Genomic DNA, 16,285 nt, shown 5'->3' on the forward strand with positions numbered 1-16,285 from the left:
ACTAGCAGGTTATAGAGCAAACAACGCAATTATCACAACACATTGGTTGTAATATGGCAATTTTTTTCCTGGATTGGCTTCCCCAGGGATTTTACCCACGTACCTCTACTGATTACACCCTAGATCAGCTAGATGCAGGCAAAAGTGTTTCTCTCGACCTGTGCACCTACGTTGTCAACATTCATAGGCTAGCTTGTAGCAACCTCATGATGGGTATAGAGAGAATTTGAGTATCATGTAGTAACTTAAACCTACCGATGTTACATTGAACTGGGTGAATGGAATATGAATGACTGTCATCCAATATGCTGTTATAGAAATAAGGCCATGTTCATTTAAAAAACAAAATCATCATCCCTCATCTTAAATGGCACAGACTGCCACTGGTGTATTGTGTGTGTGTGTGTGTGTGTGTGTGTGTGTGTGTGTGTGTGTGTGTGTGTGTGTGTGTGTGTGTGTGTGTAGTATGTGTGTGTGTGTGTAGTATGCAGTGTGTCTGTGTTGGTGTGTAGTATGCATGTGCTTGTGTGTGAATCAGGAACACTGATGCCCATGCACACACACACATCCATGTCGGAGGCCCCAGCAGGCAACGAAGCTTATCAGAGCTGTGTATGTAAATAACTCCTCAGAGGTGTATTTTCATTCTCAGGACACTTCCTCTTGCGATGTTCCCTACTACACTATCTACAGTATCTGCCTCTTTTCCAGGTACAGTATTGGAGCTATTTCCACCTTGACCGTTTTATCCAAGGGATGATATCAAACAAGACGTGTAGTGTGATTTAATTATTTATTTAATGTTGAATGTTTCTATTGACAGAAAATGACAAGTTAGAAATATTTTCTATTATGGCTGATATGGTTAATAATTTTAACAGATTTAGTTATTACACTTCTGAACAGTAAAGTGTAAACACAGAAGCACCCAAACAAGTTCCCATTGAGGGAGGAATTCATAACCAATAAAATAACAATTTACAGTAGATACATGTGACAAATCAAACTAGAGGGAGAATATATACCGTCCTGTATACACATTTAAAGTTCTCAAGGTGAAAATACAATAAATGATAATAATTTCCAAAATATGTAAAGACCTATATGAAGTGTATACATCAGTGCCTTGGTGTTTTAAACACATAGAAATACAGTGTAAGACCAGTTTCTTAAACAATATCACTGTGTTTAGACATCCACCCCAATTATATTTTTCACTAATTGGTATTTTGACCAAACCGTGCTGCTGTGAAAATATCTGATTTGATTGGTCCCCCCAAAACATGGCGGAAATGCAGCTTAAAAGCCCTGGTTTGTTGATAAACTTGTTTGAAACCCTTACCTCCATTCCCTGTCCAATATAACAGAACTAAAAGGAGACTCATTGCCCTCCTGTGAAAGTCTGTCGACTATAACAGGACAGCAGTGATCCCAGAGAGAACAGAAACGAAACACACTAGGCTTAGGGGTCAGGGGTGAAGGTGGATGCTGATAAAACAGGTAAGCGTAAGATAAGAACAGACAACGTGAAAGAATCTATCCTGTCTCTGTCCATGTCTCGCCTTCCCTTTCTCTTCATTATAATTTGATTCTCATAGTCACATTAATTTAACCCCCTAGATGTAATGTTTGCACCCCAAAGGAAATCAAATTAGAATAAAAAAATCCCGAAAAAATCTGTCCGTTTTAAGCTAGAGATATCTTGCATTGGATGTGTCTCAATCCCCCACATCAGCCGATGTCGCACTTGCGGTGAAAGGTGACAGAGTGGTGTTTGTCAGACCATGAGATATCCCGAAACACAACATTGTCTGTAGCATCCAAACGGTTTGGCCTACAAAATATCATGAACACGATGGTGGTCTCCGTTTTGCTCTACGACCCCCACAAGCGTCATGGGACTTATCTGAAGTAGTTACAGCCGATCTGCCAATTTCTGTCTGTAGCGTCCAAAAGGTTTGAGCTACACACTAATAACCCCTCTGTGGAAAGGTGAGTCTCTCACGAACACGTACATGTCAGTCGCACAGTGCCTTGCAAAAGTATTCATCCTCCTTGGCGTTTTTCCTATTTTGTTGCATTATAACCTGTAATTTATTTGGATTTCATGTAATGGACATACACAAAATAGTAAAATAATAAATTGGTGAAGTGAAATTTAAAAAATTACTTGTTTCAAAAAATTCTTACAAATAAAAAATGGAAAAGTGGTGCATGCATATGTATTCACCCCTTTGCTATGAAGCCCCTAAATACGATCTGGTGCAACCAATTACCTCCAGAAGTAATATAATTAGTTAAATAAAGTCCACCTGTGTGCAATCTAAGTGTCACATGATCTGTCACATGATCTCAGAGTATATACACCTGTTCTGAAAGGCCCCAGAGTCTGCAACACCACTAAACAAGGGGCACCACCAAGACCAAGGAGCTCTCTAAACAGGTCAGGGACAAAGTTGTGGAGAAGTACAGATCAGGGTTGGGTTATAAAAAAAAAATATCCGAAACTTTGAACATCCCACTGAGCACCATTAAATCCATTATTAAAAAATGGAAAGAATATGGCACAACAACAAACCTGCCAAGAGAGGGCCGCCCACCAAAACTCACAGACCAGGCAAGGAGGGCATTAATCAGAGAGGCAACAAAGAGACCAAAGATAACCCTGAAGGAGATGCAAAGCGCCACAGTGGAGATTGGGGTATCTGTCCATAGGATCACTTTAAGCCGTACGCTCCACAGAGCTGGGCTTTATAGAAGAGTGGCCAGAAAAAAAGCCATTGATTAAAGAAGAAAAATAAGCAAACACGTTTGGTGTTCGCCAAAAGGTATGTGGGAGACTCCCCAAACATATGGAATAAGTTACTCTGATCAGATGAGACCTAAAATGTAGCTTTTTGTCCATCAAGGAAAACGCTATGTCTGGCACAAACCCAACACCTCTCGTCACCCCAAGAACACCATCCCCACAGTGAAGCATGGTGGTGGCAGCATCATGCTATGGGGATGTTTTTCCATCAGCAGGAACTGGGAAACTGGTCAGAATTGAAGGAATGATGGATGGCGCTAAATACAGGGAAATTCTTGAGGGAAACCTGTTTCAGTCTTCCAGAGATTTGAGACTGGGACAGTGGTTCAGCAGGACAATGACCCTAAGCATACTGCTAAAGCAACACTCAAGTGTTTTAAGGGTTGCATTAAATTTAAATTTAAATTTCAAGACATTTAAATGTCTTGGAATGGCCAAGTCAAAGCCCAGACCGCCATCCAATTGAGAATCTGTGGTATAACTTAAAAATTGCTGTGCACCAGCGGAACCCATCCAACTTGAAGGATCTGGAGCAGTTTTGCATTGAAGAATTGGCAAAAATCCCAGTGCCTAGATGTGCCAAGTTTATAAAGACATACCCCAAGAGACTTGCAGCTGTAATTGTTGCAAAAGGTGGCTCTACAAAGTATTGACTTTTGAATAGTGAATAGTTATGCACGCTCAAGTTCAGTTTTTTTTGTCTTATTTCTTGTTTGTTTCACAATAGAAATGAATTTACATCTTCAAATGTTGTTGTGTAAATCAGATGAAACAAACCCCCGAAAAATCTATTTTAATTCCAGGTTGTAAGGCAATAAAATAGGAAAAATAGGAAAAATCGTGAATACTTCGCAAGCCACTGTACATTTGCTCTAGGATGCCCAGAGGCTTTCACAGGACTCGTCTGAAGGTCCCCCAGTACCAAATGAATGGAAGTATATATGGAGACTGTTTAGTTCCAAAAAATAAGTGGTTAAATACATGTAAAAAAAATGTGTTTAAAATGTATTTCTTATATATAGGACAGACACTTCAGAACAAACTTCCTTTAGATTTTTTACAGGGCTTAGACTGAAAGGTTTTTATGGCTGTGCAACAAATTCCTTTTGAAACTGCCTCGTTGTCCATTCACTCTGGCCACACTGCTGTGTGTTGCTGTGTTGGTTGGATCTCCCATCAGTGCATGGGGTTGTGGCCCGGGGGTGGGGAGTGCTGGCTTGGGAGATGGGTAGGTGGAGGGTGGCTAGTACTGCCACTGGGACAGTCTGGATGAGACACAGGGAGATGAGAGACACACTTGTTCTGGGTGCACAGCACCAAGACTGTGGCCTCTCCTCTGACACTGGCTCCCTCCAGCCCTACTGTATGTACAGAACAGCCTGGCCTCTACAGTGGTCAAAGGCTCTGGGTTTTGGGGCTGCAGGGAAAACTAGGGCACAGAGTAGAATAGGGGGAGAGTGAAGAACAGGAACCAGGTTGTAGTAGCGTAGCATAGATTCACCACAGAGGCTTCTTATACACACCATTTCCCTGAGAAAGACAAGGCAGAATAATTAGATTTTAAATCCTCCACCTTCCACTTATATACTTTTCACATTGTCGTGCCAACCCAAACTGTCCTGTGCAGGCTCAGATATGTTCTTTTCACATTGACTTTTCCAGAAACTATCTTGGATGCATAACCAGGCCAGCATAGTACAGCTCAGCTCGGCTCAGTAGTTTTAAAAAGGGAAAGAAGACAGCAAAAACACAATGGATGCGTATACTGTTGTGTATGATGGCAGTGAAGTGCTTACACTGACTGCCGGGGACAGTCCTGTGGTGGGTAGGGGCACTAGAGAGTGAGGCAGGGAGCTGCTGCTCTGGTTTAGAGGGGGGGCCGTGGCCCTGGGGAGGCCCGTCTCATGGGACTGGTCCCTCTGTAGAGAGGACACGCACACATAGAGAATTAAAAAACGGTTGGTTTCGGTATGTATTTCTTGGAGAATAACACTAGTGTGATAATGATATGAGGGTTTAAGTCAGTGTATTGGGTAAAACCCACTCACATTTGCCAGGCTCTTGGTGATTAGAGCTAGTTCTGTGGGCTGGTACACACAGCTGCGGAGCTGACCACTATAACCACCGTATGGAGATACAGGCTTGTTGGCTGCTAGGGAGAAGAGGGAGAGAAGAATGGAAGAAAGAAAGAAATTAAAATTAATTAAAACTTCAAAACTCAGCTGCAAGTGCTTCAATTGCTTTGGATCGCTGAGGGCTGAATGATCAAATACACACTGGGATTTTATAATAATGGGATTACATTTCTGGCCAGCTCCCTTAAAGTTACAAACTACCAGTTCATTACAAATAATTATAGTTTCAACTCTATCACTTGTGGTAAGTACATGTCACAGACAAAGATAATATAATATTCCATTTGGATATGTCACATACATCATTATCGGATACATCTGACATTATTTTAAGAAAATGCGTGAGCCACCGTCTCTATGGCAACATCATGGTGCGAAATACTGGGGAGCCGGGGGGGGGGGCTCAGCTCCCCCTAAATAATGCTAATTGAACCATGAACCTATTTGTTTAAAATGCAATGGTAAATATTAAAATAAAAGCTTCCAATGAAATGAACACCCCCACCTCTCTGACATGGTTTAAACCATTTATTTCTATGTGGTGGTGCTGTCCACTTAGTAGTGCTGAATTTCGGCTTCAGCTGAGCTCCTTTTATGCATAGATTTTCCTTTGTACTTCCTCATTTTCGCCTTTGTTTGCCATGTGTCTTTGATAAAAAAATAGCATATGCCTTTATTCCAATGCATTCAATTTATCCGTTGATTTTATCATTGTTTGCTTTTGTCAGTCAGCTGTTTAGAGTGCTAATTGTTTTGTTTTTCAGGTACACACGGTTACTGGTGTTCTCCATGCCATCTGTGGCCAGAAGTAGTAGACCACTGATTTTCTATAAATATTTGTTTTCTTTGCTGGTAGCCTAGTGGCTAGAGCGTTTGACTAGTAACCGAAAGGTTGCAAGATCGAATCCTCGAGCTGACAAGGTAAAAATCTGTCATTCTGCCTCTGAACAAGGCAGTTGTTATTCCCAGCAAAGACCAAAAATATCATGACTGGTTGTGTTTATGCCACATTAAAAGGTAATACATTTTTACAATTTAAATGACGTCTTTATTATTAGGCCCGTAAAATAAAATGCAAGAGCATGCCCTCAATACAGAGACCACCCCGAATGGCATGGGTTAATTTGCACTCTGGGCAACAGAAACATAAAAATGTGTGTTTAATTATAGCCGAACAGGACAGTCGATCAGCTCATTGTAACCCATTTACAGTCCACATCAAGCTGGGTATTTCCTTATAATATACTGTAATTTACAGTATTCACACAATCATTACTTCTGTGTTTCAAACTTACACAATCGCCACAACATTTTCATCCTGTTTAATACCGTAACCAAAGAGGTGTGTGTGTGTGTGTGTGTGGTGGTGTTGGGAGGGGGGATTAGGATAGAAGCAGACAATTACTGGGGTGAAAGTTCACAACCCAGCCCGCACATCCCCTCGTCCTGTCAAATGGAACCCCCAGAGCCCCGGTCAAAACTATTACACTATACAGGAAATAAGGTGCCATTTGTTAGGCAGCCAGTCTCTTAAATAACAGGTTATTATGCTATTAGGTACTGTAAAGCTCTACAAACAGAACAAGTAAACCTGACCATAGAATAGGTCAAACTGACCCTAGATGGAGAATAGCTTTTCTGTGTGTTCCATTACCATGTGAATAGTAAAACTGCATCCCAAATGGCACCCTATTTCCTACATAGCATACTACTTTTGACCTGGGCACATAGAGAATAGTGTGCCATTTGAGTCACAGCCTAGATCTCCTATTTGTTCCATTTGAATTTCAAGAGTATAACTGATACTGTACAGCTCAGATCACAAAAGGACTCTCTCCCTCTCTAGCCCAGGTTGGCAAATATACAGTATGAGATCACCCAGGCCAGGCTGTGTAGAGGGGAAAGGTCAAAGGTGATATAAATGTTATTAAAAGCTTTCATGTCTACATACATTAGTAAACAAAGCCAATAATGCTGTTTTCATGCGGTTATAGGTATTCCCTCCTACTGGCCAGAGAGACACCTGTATGTAGTAGGTAGACATGTACAAAAATGGATCCAACCAGTAGAAAATATGGAGAATTCTAGTCCCTACACATTGTTACTTAGAATTCTAGAGCAAATACGCTGAAATCCAACCAACACTAACCCCATTTTCCCAGCAAAGACCAAAATAAATAATGGGAAGAGAAAAAAAGGATACATTGTATGTTTCCCAAATGCCCCCATATTCCCTACATAGGCTGTGTTTTTCAGCCAGCCAAATTCTGATATGTTTTTCACTTTTGACCAATTCCATCAAATGTTTTCTCATCAGTTGATCTGATTGGTCAAAAGACCAATTTGTGAAAAAAATATCAGAATTGGGCTGCCTGTTTAAACGCAGCCCTAGTGTACTTCTTTTGATCAGGGCCCAGGTCAAAAGTACTGCACTATGTATGGAATAGGGTGCAATTTGGGGAACACACCTATGTTGTCTGACGACTGAGATCAGTGGAAAGGCACATGCTCTCCTGTGTGTTTTAGTGGGCAGGTGAACAGGAAACAGAACAGAGTGTTACATCAGAAACCAGAGGCGGTTTAACGTGTCAGTCAGGAGATGGCATCCTCAAACAGGTTAAGCTGCCGTGGGACGACAGAGGGGCACACTTTTCTTACTCCATATCTACTACTGATATACACTGAGTATACCAAACATTAGGAACATTGGTGTGTATTGTTAGATACTATTGCACTGTTGGAGCTAGGAACACACGCATTTCGTTGCACCCACAATAACATCTGCTAAATATGTGTATGTGACCAATAAAATTTGATTAGACATACATAATCCATGTCTCAAGGCTTAAAAAATCCTTCTTTATCCCGTCTCCTCACCTTCATCTACACTGATTAAAGAGGATTTAACAAGTGACATCAGGGATCATATCTTTCACCTGGATCTTTCGCCTGGATTCACCAGTACAGTCTGTCATGGAAAGAGCAGGTGTTCTTAATGTTTTATATACACTCAGTGTCCAGTCTATTAGGTACACCACCCGATTTACGAAAATGGTTCACTCCGAACATTGCGGTCGCTTGCTATATAAAGCAGGCAGACAAGCATCGAGTCGTTCAGTTACTGTTCGATTGAACGTTAGAATAGGCAAAACGAGTGACTGAAGCAACTTTGAGCGTGGTATTATTGTCTGTGCCAGGCACTCCGGTTCCAGTATTTTAGAGACGGGTGGCCTCTTGGGCTTTTCACGCACGACCCGGTACTAGATGGGTGTACTTAATAAATGTATATTTAAGTGATAATGCCTGAGAAGCCGGTGTTTGGAGGATATATTGCCATGTGTGTTGTTAGGCCAGTGCCAATATATCCTCCAAACACTGGCTTCAAGGGCATTATCACTTTTTATACAACGGGTTACCAACATATTCAAATAATGATTGACATATTTTCATTGAAAACGTTATTTTGATTAATGTATTCATTCTATTTCATCCTTCAACAAGATATAGTCCCGACACAAATCTAGACTTGCTAGAGACGCGACCCAGACGTTCAAACTTCTTGTTCTGCATCTATGGACGCGACCCAGTCGTTCGTTCTTAATGTTCCTTTAGTACAGTCGCGTCAAAAAGTGCAGCCAGAATAACAGCAAAGTAGCTGCATTTGCATAAACTGTTTTCTAGTGACATTTATTTGGGATACATCCATAACAATGACATAATGAGTCGCGATTTCGCCTGGAATAGAAAATGTGCTCCCTCGTCAGGAAACTGTTGTTCAGAGGAGCTAGCCAACAACATAGCCACATTAACACAATCACTTTAAACTGAAGCTGCAAAGACTGCAATTTAGCTGTGTTTCGTTTCACCTTTTTTCAACTGACATTTTTTTGTATATATCCATTCAAATTATGCCAGCTGATTCATGATATCGACTGGCTGAGAAACACTGCCTGCATGTCTGTCTCGCCCCAGCTCCTGACACGTTCATTACAATGGGACAGCAGGAAATGTAATTTGAATATTGAAACAATGTTGCAAATGTTGGAGAGATAGACAGCAAGGTTTATACAAATCCCCGCTGTTAAAAAAGAAATGTTGGTCTAAAAGAAATGTGAGATAATGTCTAGATGCTTTTTATAGTGGATATCAAGTGTATAACTTGCCTGTCTGGGTTGATGAGACAGTGGATTACGCAGTCAGATGGAACAGAGTAAATAGGCATTTTAAATCATAGATTTAGCCGTGGCAATTTGTGGAATAGACACTGGCTGGAATGGGGTTTTAACCAATCAGCATTCAGGATTAGACCCATCCGTTGTATAACATAATTGACATTACTGTAGGGTGAGAATGGGCGAATAATTGCTAGGACCAGAACAGATCAAACCTAGAAGAGCGCAAAACTATTTAACCAAGATTCATTGCTTGTCCGCTTTGAGTTGATCTCTGTCCAATCTATACATAATAACACTGTGTTACTGCGTAGACCCGTTATGTAACTTGTCACTCACTATACGAAAGTTGAAATACGGGGAAATCAATAAGATAAGAGCGTGAGAGACTGATACTATTATAGTATTATTAGATAATGATTAAGCCCTGTGATAAATAAACATGGATACCGATGTAACAGAAAATATTCCAGAAAATCAGATGGAACAGATTCAAATGATTAAACCTACATGAAATACATTTCTAGTGGATGGAAAAAATGTATTCATGATGCTATGATGGCACTGGCATTACTCTCTCTCTTTTTTAAAAGTTTGTATATTTTGTTGTTTTTATCCTGACTGCACTACAAATTTCCCAAATGGGACAACACAGATATTGATTGATTGAATGGTTGGCTGGGCCTTCCTACTGTACCTGTGTTGGGTTCGTCCATGGAGAAGGCCTTGTTCTCCATGTACATGTTCTGATGGGCTGCTGCTGCTGCAGTGTTCTGCTCCTTCAGAATGTTATCATAGACCAAACTCCTGACTGGGTAGATAATGTGTTCCCCATCGCTGGGCTGCTCATCCCCCTCCTCCTGCTCCTTGGTGAGGGAGCAGATTTCTGGGATGGTGTATAGGACCAAGAACACCCAGGCATTGCTGACCAGGGCAATGGCCAGGGTGGGGTCGTCCCAGCTGGGGTCCCCGGCCACCTGGTTCCCATGGATGTACATGACGATCCAGGCCACCCACACGGCCATGGAGCAGACCCCGGTGGCCAGGATGAAGGCTCCGTCTCGCCGCCAGGCCTTGTGTTTGTGTGTGAGCGAGGGCACGGCCATCAGCACCACGCCCAGCAGCAGGGCCATGACATAGATCAAAGCCATCACAAAGTCCTGGTTGGTGATACTGCAGGAGATGTCAGGGCTGCCACTGGCTGTCATTGGCCTCCTCTCCACCGTGATGATCAGCCACTCTGTATTGATGATGATCTCAACCAGCCAGAAGGCCAGGGCCCCCAGACACAGCATCCAGCCCCGGGGGCCCTGGCCCTGCCGGTTCAGGAGCACCAGCCACAGCCCATGCATCAGGAGGCAGGCAAGACCACCCGCAAACAGTACACCAAACAGGAAGCGACGCGCGGTGCAGCTTGTGAAGTCCCGGCCCATGATAAAGGCAAAAGAGAGGCCAAAGAGGCCAAGGGTGAAGACCAGAAAGCTGGCCTGCAGGGCCACCATACCTTTCCTCTTCCTGTCTGTCACGAAGGGAAGGCTGGCCATGAGGATGATGATGAGGACGAAGGCCGTCACCACGCCTAAAGCCGCCAGTGACTCCACCACGATGCCCCACACTGCAGTCAAGTCACACAGGTTGAAGTACAGGGAGCCCACGGAGGGGCCACAGCCTTTAGGAACGTTGGTGATGGGGGCCGCCATGGCACTGCTGGGACACACACACATCAGAAACACACATTCAGTACATCTAAAGCCTGAGCCTCCCTTTATCCCTTATTATGATTGAATCAGTCAAGTACTGGGGGTGGCAGGTACTCAAAGTGATATTTAACCATCGCATGGTAACCACTTAGCTACATGCAGTAACCTGGTCACTGCATCCTGTAGGTTATACAGAATATTCTCAGTGATTCCAACAGGTTATATTGAATCCTAGTGCTACCTATTCAATATTACATGAAACACTGTGTCTTACATAAGCTGGTACATGACAGAGTGGCTGACTGGATCAGAATGGCTTCAGTCCTTACAGTGAATACATCCCCCGCATGGCGCCAGCCAGGTAATGGAAGGTGCCACACACACACCTGTTTCCTGGATAATTCTACCACTGATCAAAGTCACCACTGACCAACAAATCCCACACAACTGAAAGTGATCACTGCTCAGCTTATCAAGGACTGTGTGTCTACAGGTCTAATCTTTGTGAGAAGAGACCCTTAAACAGAAAGCAACCTGCTGGGCACACTGATTGAATGAATCAACGTTGTTTCCATGTCATTTCAATGAAATTACATTGAACCAACGTGTAATAGAGGTTGAATTGACATCTGTGCCCAGTGGGAAGAGTGTACTGTACAGCCAATATGGAATATATGGGCAAGTAGGTGGCTAGCTAGCCTATATTTAAAAAGAACCAATGCATTGCCATAGTAACTATGTAGCAGGTAAGGAAGACAAACACACTGATACAGATAAATACTTGTGTGTCTAACATAAAGGATGGGTGACTGACAGCCAGGCCAAAGCATCTGCTAAATACATTTGTCCCGTTGAACTGCCTCCATTTGAGGCAGTTCAACTACAGAAACAACCTATTTGAATGGTATTGATGAATCAATAATGAGCCATTTGATCAACTGAATACTATTAATACTAAACTTCCATAGAACACTAGTATGCCATTTGAATAATATTATTTCCTTAACAAGTATTTCATTGTGTTAGTAGCATATAGCCTAGTTATTATTTGAGGACCTACTCATTAATGAGTAATACTATTAGGAATGATAGACTGGAAACTGAGTTGTAAATGTTATCATTCTACTACGCCCGTGTATTACCTGTCGACAGGGATGATGATGTGAATACGCGCCGCTCCTCTTTCTCGTCAAAAGCAGACAGAAGAATCCAGGTAATTTAGACTACAAACCTGTATTGATATTTAATCCAGAAAAATCTAATTCCTTTTCGCAACCGGTGTTTATTTTCTATTGATTTCAATATGTTTTGACTTGAAATAGTTTATCAAATCTACAAAGAACTATCCGTAAAGACATACTGCCAAGTTACACTCAATTTGACAGATTTTGCTCTACGTGTCCAAATGTCTTCCTTTGGTGGTCAGTGTTCGTCTCCAATAATTCGCAAAGATTTTGACGGTGTGACTTCTTGATAACAGAGCCAGTATTTTTTCTGCCCACTCCCATTCTGCTATGATCGCCGGCCTACCAGGGCCGGTTTACCAAACGGGCACGTACCCTGGGGCCCGACCTGTGCGTTTGGATTGTTGTGTAGTTTAAAAGTTCTCTAGCGCTATTTTGGAAAGATGGGGAGGCTGTAGGCGGCAGGGCAGGACACATCCAAAAACAAAAAACAATTATGCAATAATTTTTTTACATATTTTCCCACCAATATGCCTCTCTCTCTCGTTCAATCTCACCAATGGAGCCCCTGTTTAACTAAAGCACCCTTACACTTGAGCAAACTCTGCTACAGGTTTTGTTCGGGTTTGAGACATAAAATAGGGAATGTTTTAGTAAACTACCAAACATACATAGAATGAAGGGATACATTCAGCTGTGCATATTGGGACAAGATACATGTGCATGTTATTAAGTACTTATTTTAATCTCCTAAAATATCTTAATTCAATTAAGAAACATGCCTTTAGCCCTCTTTTTAAAATGTCATGATATGGTATAGAATACTAGGCTAATCCATAGATTTGCAAGGTGTGAGCATTTTGCAGGGCCACCTGGTGGATGATTATGATACAGGATTAACTGAGATTTGTCACGAATCTCGCCAAAGATGATGCCTCTTCCTGTTCGGGCGGCGCTCGGCGGTCGTCGTCGCCGGCCTATTAGCTGCCATCGATTCCCTTTCCGTTTGTTTCTGTTTATTGGGTAATTGGGTACACCTGTTTTGAGTTAGTGTTTGTTTGTAGGCTATTTAAGGGCACTAGGCCCGCTGGGTATTTGTGCGGGCTTGTTTTCTGTTATCTGGTGTATAAGTGTAAAGAGTATCTTTTCCGGACAGTTTAGTCCGTTGTATTTTGGGACGGGTTGTTTCATGCGCCCTGGTGTTTTGCATGTCGTGGCTCCACAGTCTATGGAATAAAATATCCACGAACTGAATTACCTGCTCTCTGCGCTTGACTCCTCCACTCACCATTGTAGAAGTTGTAACAAGATTTTTCAATATGCCAGACATTTGATCATAACCACCTGTATTGAGCTGTCTTCAGCCTTGCTCATACCTGGGGCTATGTGTCCTTTTTCCTGATCTCATATACAGTCAGAATGTCAACTGTCTGTGACAACTTTATTACATTTTACATGTAAAACCTGAACATTTCAGGAACATTTGCAACCCTATTCCTTCCGTGTCATTCTGCCAAAGAGTAGGAAACTAATCTAACCATCATCATATATCAATTCAGAAGTAAAATTGTCACTCAATTAAAATCATAAGAAAATATAAAGAATACATTTGAGTATGTGACTGTTATGAGCAACACAAATGCAAATATTTGTGCCTCTCAAATTTCTTTAAGGTAGGATACATGTATTTGTACAGAAAGGATATACACATATCCTGTCTAAGATCACTGTTGTATCCAACCTGAACGTTCAACACCCTCCTGTGGATAGACTATTTTTTTAACCACTGTGATGTTTTTATGCTTAGCACTCCTGTAATGCCAAACTTGATTTTTCCTAAACCAACACATGTGTTTGTCTCTTGGAATCACTACCATGATCACAGATTATTATAATGATGACGTGAAGATTGTGTCGATTTCACTTTGTTTTGGGGGGTGGTCCTACACTACCGTTCAAAAGTTAGAAATATCCTTGTTTTTGAAAGAAAGGCACATTTTTTGTCCATTAAAATAACATCAAATTGATCAGAAATACAGTGTAGACATTGTTAATGTTGTAAATTACTATTGTAGCTGGAAATGGCAGATTTTGTTAAGGACTATCTACATAGGCATACAGAGGCCCATTATCAGCAACCATCACTCCTGTGTTCCAATGTCATGTTGTGTTAGATAATCCAAGTTTATCATTTTAAAAGGCTAATTGATCATTAGAAAACCTTTTTGAAATTATGTTAGCACAGCTGAAAACTGTCATCCTGATGAAATAAGCAATAAAACTGGCCTTCTTTAGACTAGTTGAGTATCTGGAGCATCAGCATTTGTGGGTTCGATTAATTCCTTTTCGCAACCGGTGTTTATTTTCTATTGATTTCAATATGTTTTGACTTGAAATAGTTTATCAAATCTACAAAGAACTATCCGTAAAGACATACTGCCAAGTTACACTCAATTTGACAGATTTTGCTCTACGTGTCCAAATGTCTTCCTTTGGTGGTCAGTGTTCGTCTCCAATAATTCGCAAAGATTTTGACGGTGTGACTTCTTGATAACAGAGCCAGTATTTTTTCTGCCCACTATCATTCTGCTATGATCGAGTGGAGTGGGAGGCCCCGGTGCACAACTGTGATGGTGTATGGCAGGGCTATTCTAATAACAAAGCAAAACAAAATGTTTTCATCCAAGTTAAATGGAACATAATAACAAAGCAAAACAAAATGTTTTCATCCAAGTTAAATGGAACATAATAACAAAGCAAAACAAAATGTTTTCATCCAAGTTAAATTGGAGACCAGATTGCTTTGAGACTAGAAACATTACATCACCTGTTGATGTGTACTGTACCTATAAAGCGGAGGGATGCTGTCGATAGTCGAGGCACCCGCGGGTCAACACCACGATGAAGCTGTCACTACAGTCATGAGACGTGGAGGTGGTACCTGGGGTGGCGATTCTCCACCACCACGAGCTCCGCCCACCCGTGGGTGAGGTAATAACACGTCATGCCTTCCCGATTTTTATAAAGTATTTTGTATGAAATGATCACATCTTATGTGTGTTTTTGCTCATGTACAATGACCTTAAACAGGAACGTTAATATGCGTGTGCATCTTAATGGCATCAACATCCAAAGGTGTCCAGGTATAACCTGGACTGAAAAAGAACCTGATTTCTGTAACAACTCCACCTCGTGTCGCTCCACCATGGTCTCGGTCAGTAGAATAATGGCGTCTGATATGTTGTTGGCTGAACCCGTGACCTGTTCCACCATCACCTGTTTGGAGCTGTAGATAGCCAGAATATATACATTTTAACATATATTGATATACAGTTGAAGTTGGAAGTTTAGATACACTTAGGTTGGAGTCCTTAAAATTCGTTTTTCAACCACTCCACAAATGTCTTGTTAACAAACTATAGTTTTGGCAAGTCGGTTAGGACATCTACTTTGTGCATGACTCAAGTAATTTTTCCAACAATTGTTTACAGACAGATTATTTCACTGTATCACAATTCCAGTGGGTCAGAAGTTTACATACACTATGTTGACTGTACCTTTAAACAGTTTGGAAAATTCCAGAAAATTATGTCATGGCTTCTGACAGGCTAATTGACATAATTTGAGTCAATTGGAGGTGTACCTGGGGATGTATTTTAAGGCCTACCTTCAAACTCATTGCCTCTGCTTGACATCATGGGAATATCAAAAGAAATCAGCCAAGACCTCAGAAGAAATGTCTGGTTCATCCTTGGTATTTCCTTGGTTTGCAACTGCACATGGGGACGAAGATCATACTTTTTGGAGAAATGTCCTCTGGTCTGATGAAACAAAAATAGAACTGTTTGGCCATAATGACCATCGTTATGTTTGGAGGAAAAGGGGGGATGCTTTCAAGCCGAAGAACACCATCCCAACCGTGAAGCACGGGGTGGCAGCATCATGTTGTGGGGGTGCTTTGCTGCAGGAGGGACTGGTGCACTTCACAAAATAGATGGCATCATGAGGCTGGAAAATGGAAAATCTTGAAGCAACATCTCAAGACATCAGTCAGAAAGTTAAGGCTTGGTCGCAAATGGGTCTTTCAAATGGACAATGACCCCAAGCATACTTCCAAAGTTGAGGCAAAATGGCTTAAGGACAACAAAGTCAAGGTATTGGAGTGGCCATCACAAAGCCCTGACCTCAATCCTATAGAAAATGGGCAGAACTGAAAAAGCGTGTGCGAGCAAGGAGGCCCACACTCACAATTAAAGTGGAAAACCACACTACAGGCTGATCCAAC

At 41.6% G+C, this 16,285-nt stretch overlaps 1 protein-coding gene across 1 annotated transcript; it reads right to left on the reverse strand.

Moving 5' to 3' along the window:
- Positions 1-4,306: 4,306 nt before the first annotated feature.
- Positions 4,307-10,816, reverse strand: LOC139420910 (G-protein coupled receptor family C group 5 member C-like). Its single transcript, XM_071171328.1, has 4 exons — positions 9,814-10,816; positions 4,858-4,961; positions 4,606-4,728; positions 4,307-4,339 (listed from the first exon to the last, which is right to left on the reverse strand). Exons 1-4 carry the CDS (start codon positions 10,814-10,816, stop codon positions 4,307-4,309), a joined length of 1,263 nt encoding a protein of 420 aa, XP_071027429.1.
- Between the last annotated feature and the right edge of the window lie 5,469 nt (positions 10,817-16,285).

This window comes from Oncorhynchus clarkii, chromosome 12 (genome assembly GCF_045791955.1).
Source record: "Oncorhynchus clarkii lewisi isolate Uvic-CL-2024 chromosome 12, UVic_Ocla_1.0, whole genome shotgun sequence".
Taxonomy (NCBI): Eukaryota; Metazoa; Chordata; class Actinopteri; order Salmoniformes; family Salmonidae; genus Oncorhynchus; species Oncorhynchus clarkii.

Bases quoted from the DNA above. Each gene is read 5' to 3' on its own strand.
- LOC139420910 (XM_071171328.1), bottom strand. From the start codon at position 10,816: ATGGCGGCCCCCATCACCAACGTTCCTAAAGGCTGTGGCCCCTCCGTG. The intron at 4,962-9,813 runs GTACAGTAGGAA...TCTTCTCCCTAG, and splicing joins CATGGACGAACCCAACACAG to CAGCCAACAAGCCTGTATCT. The intron at 4,340-4,605 runs GTAAGCACTTCA...TGTCTTTCTCAG, and splicing joins GACTGTCCCCGGCAGTCAGT to GGAAATGGTGTGTATAAGAA.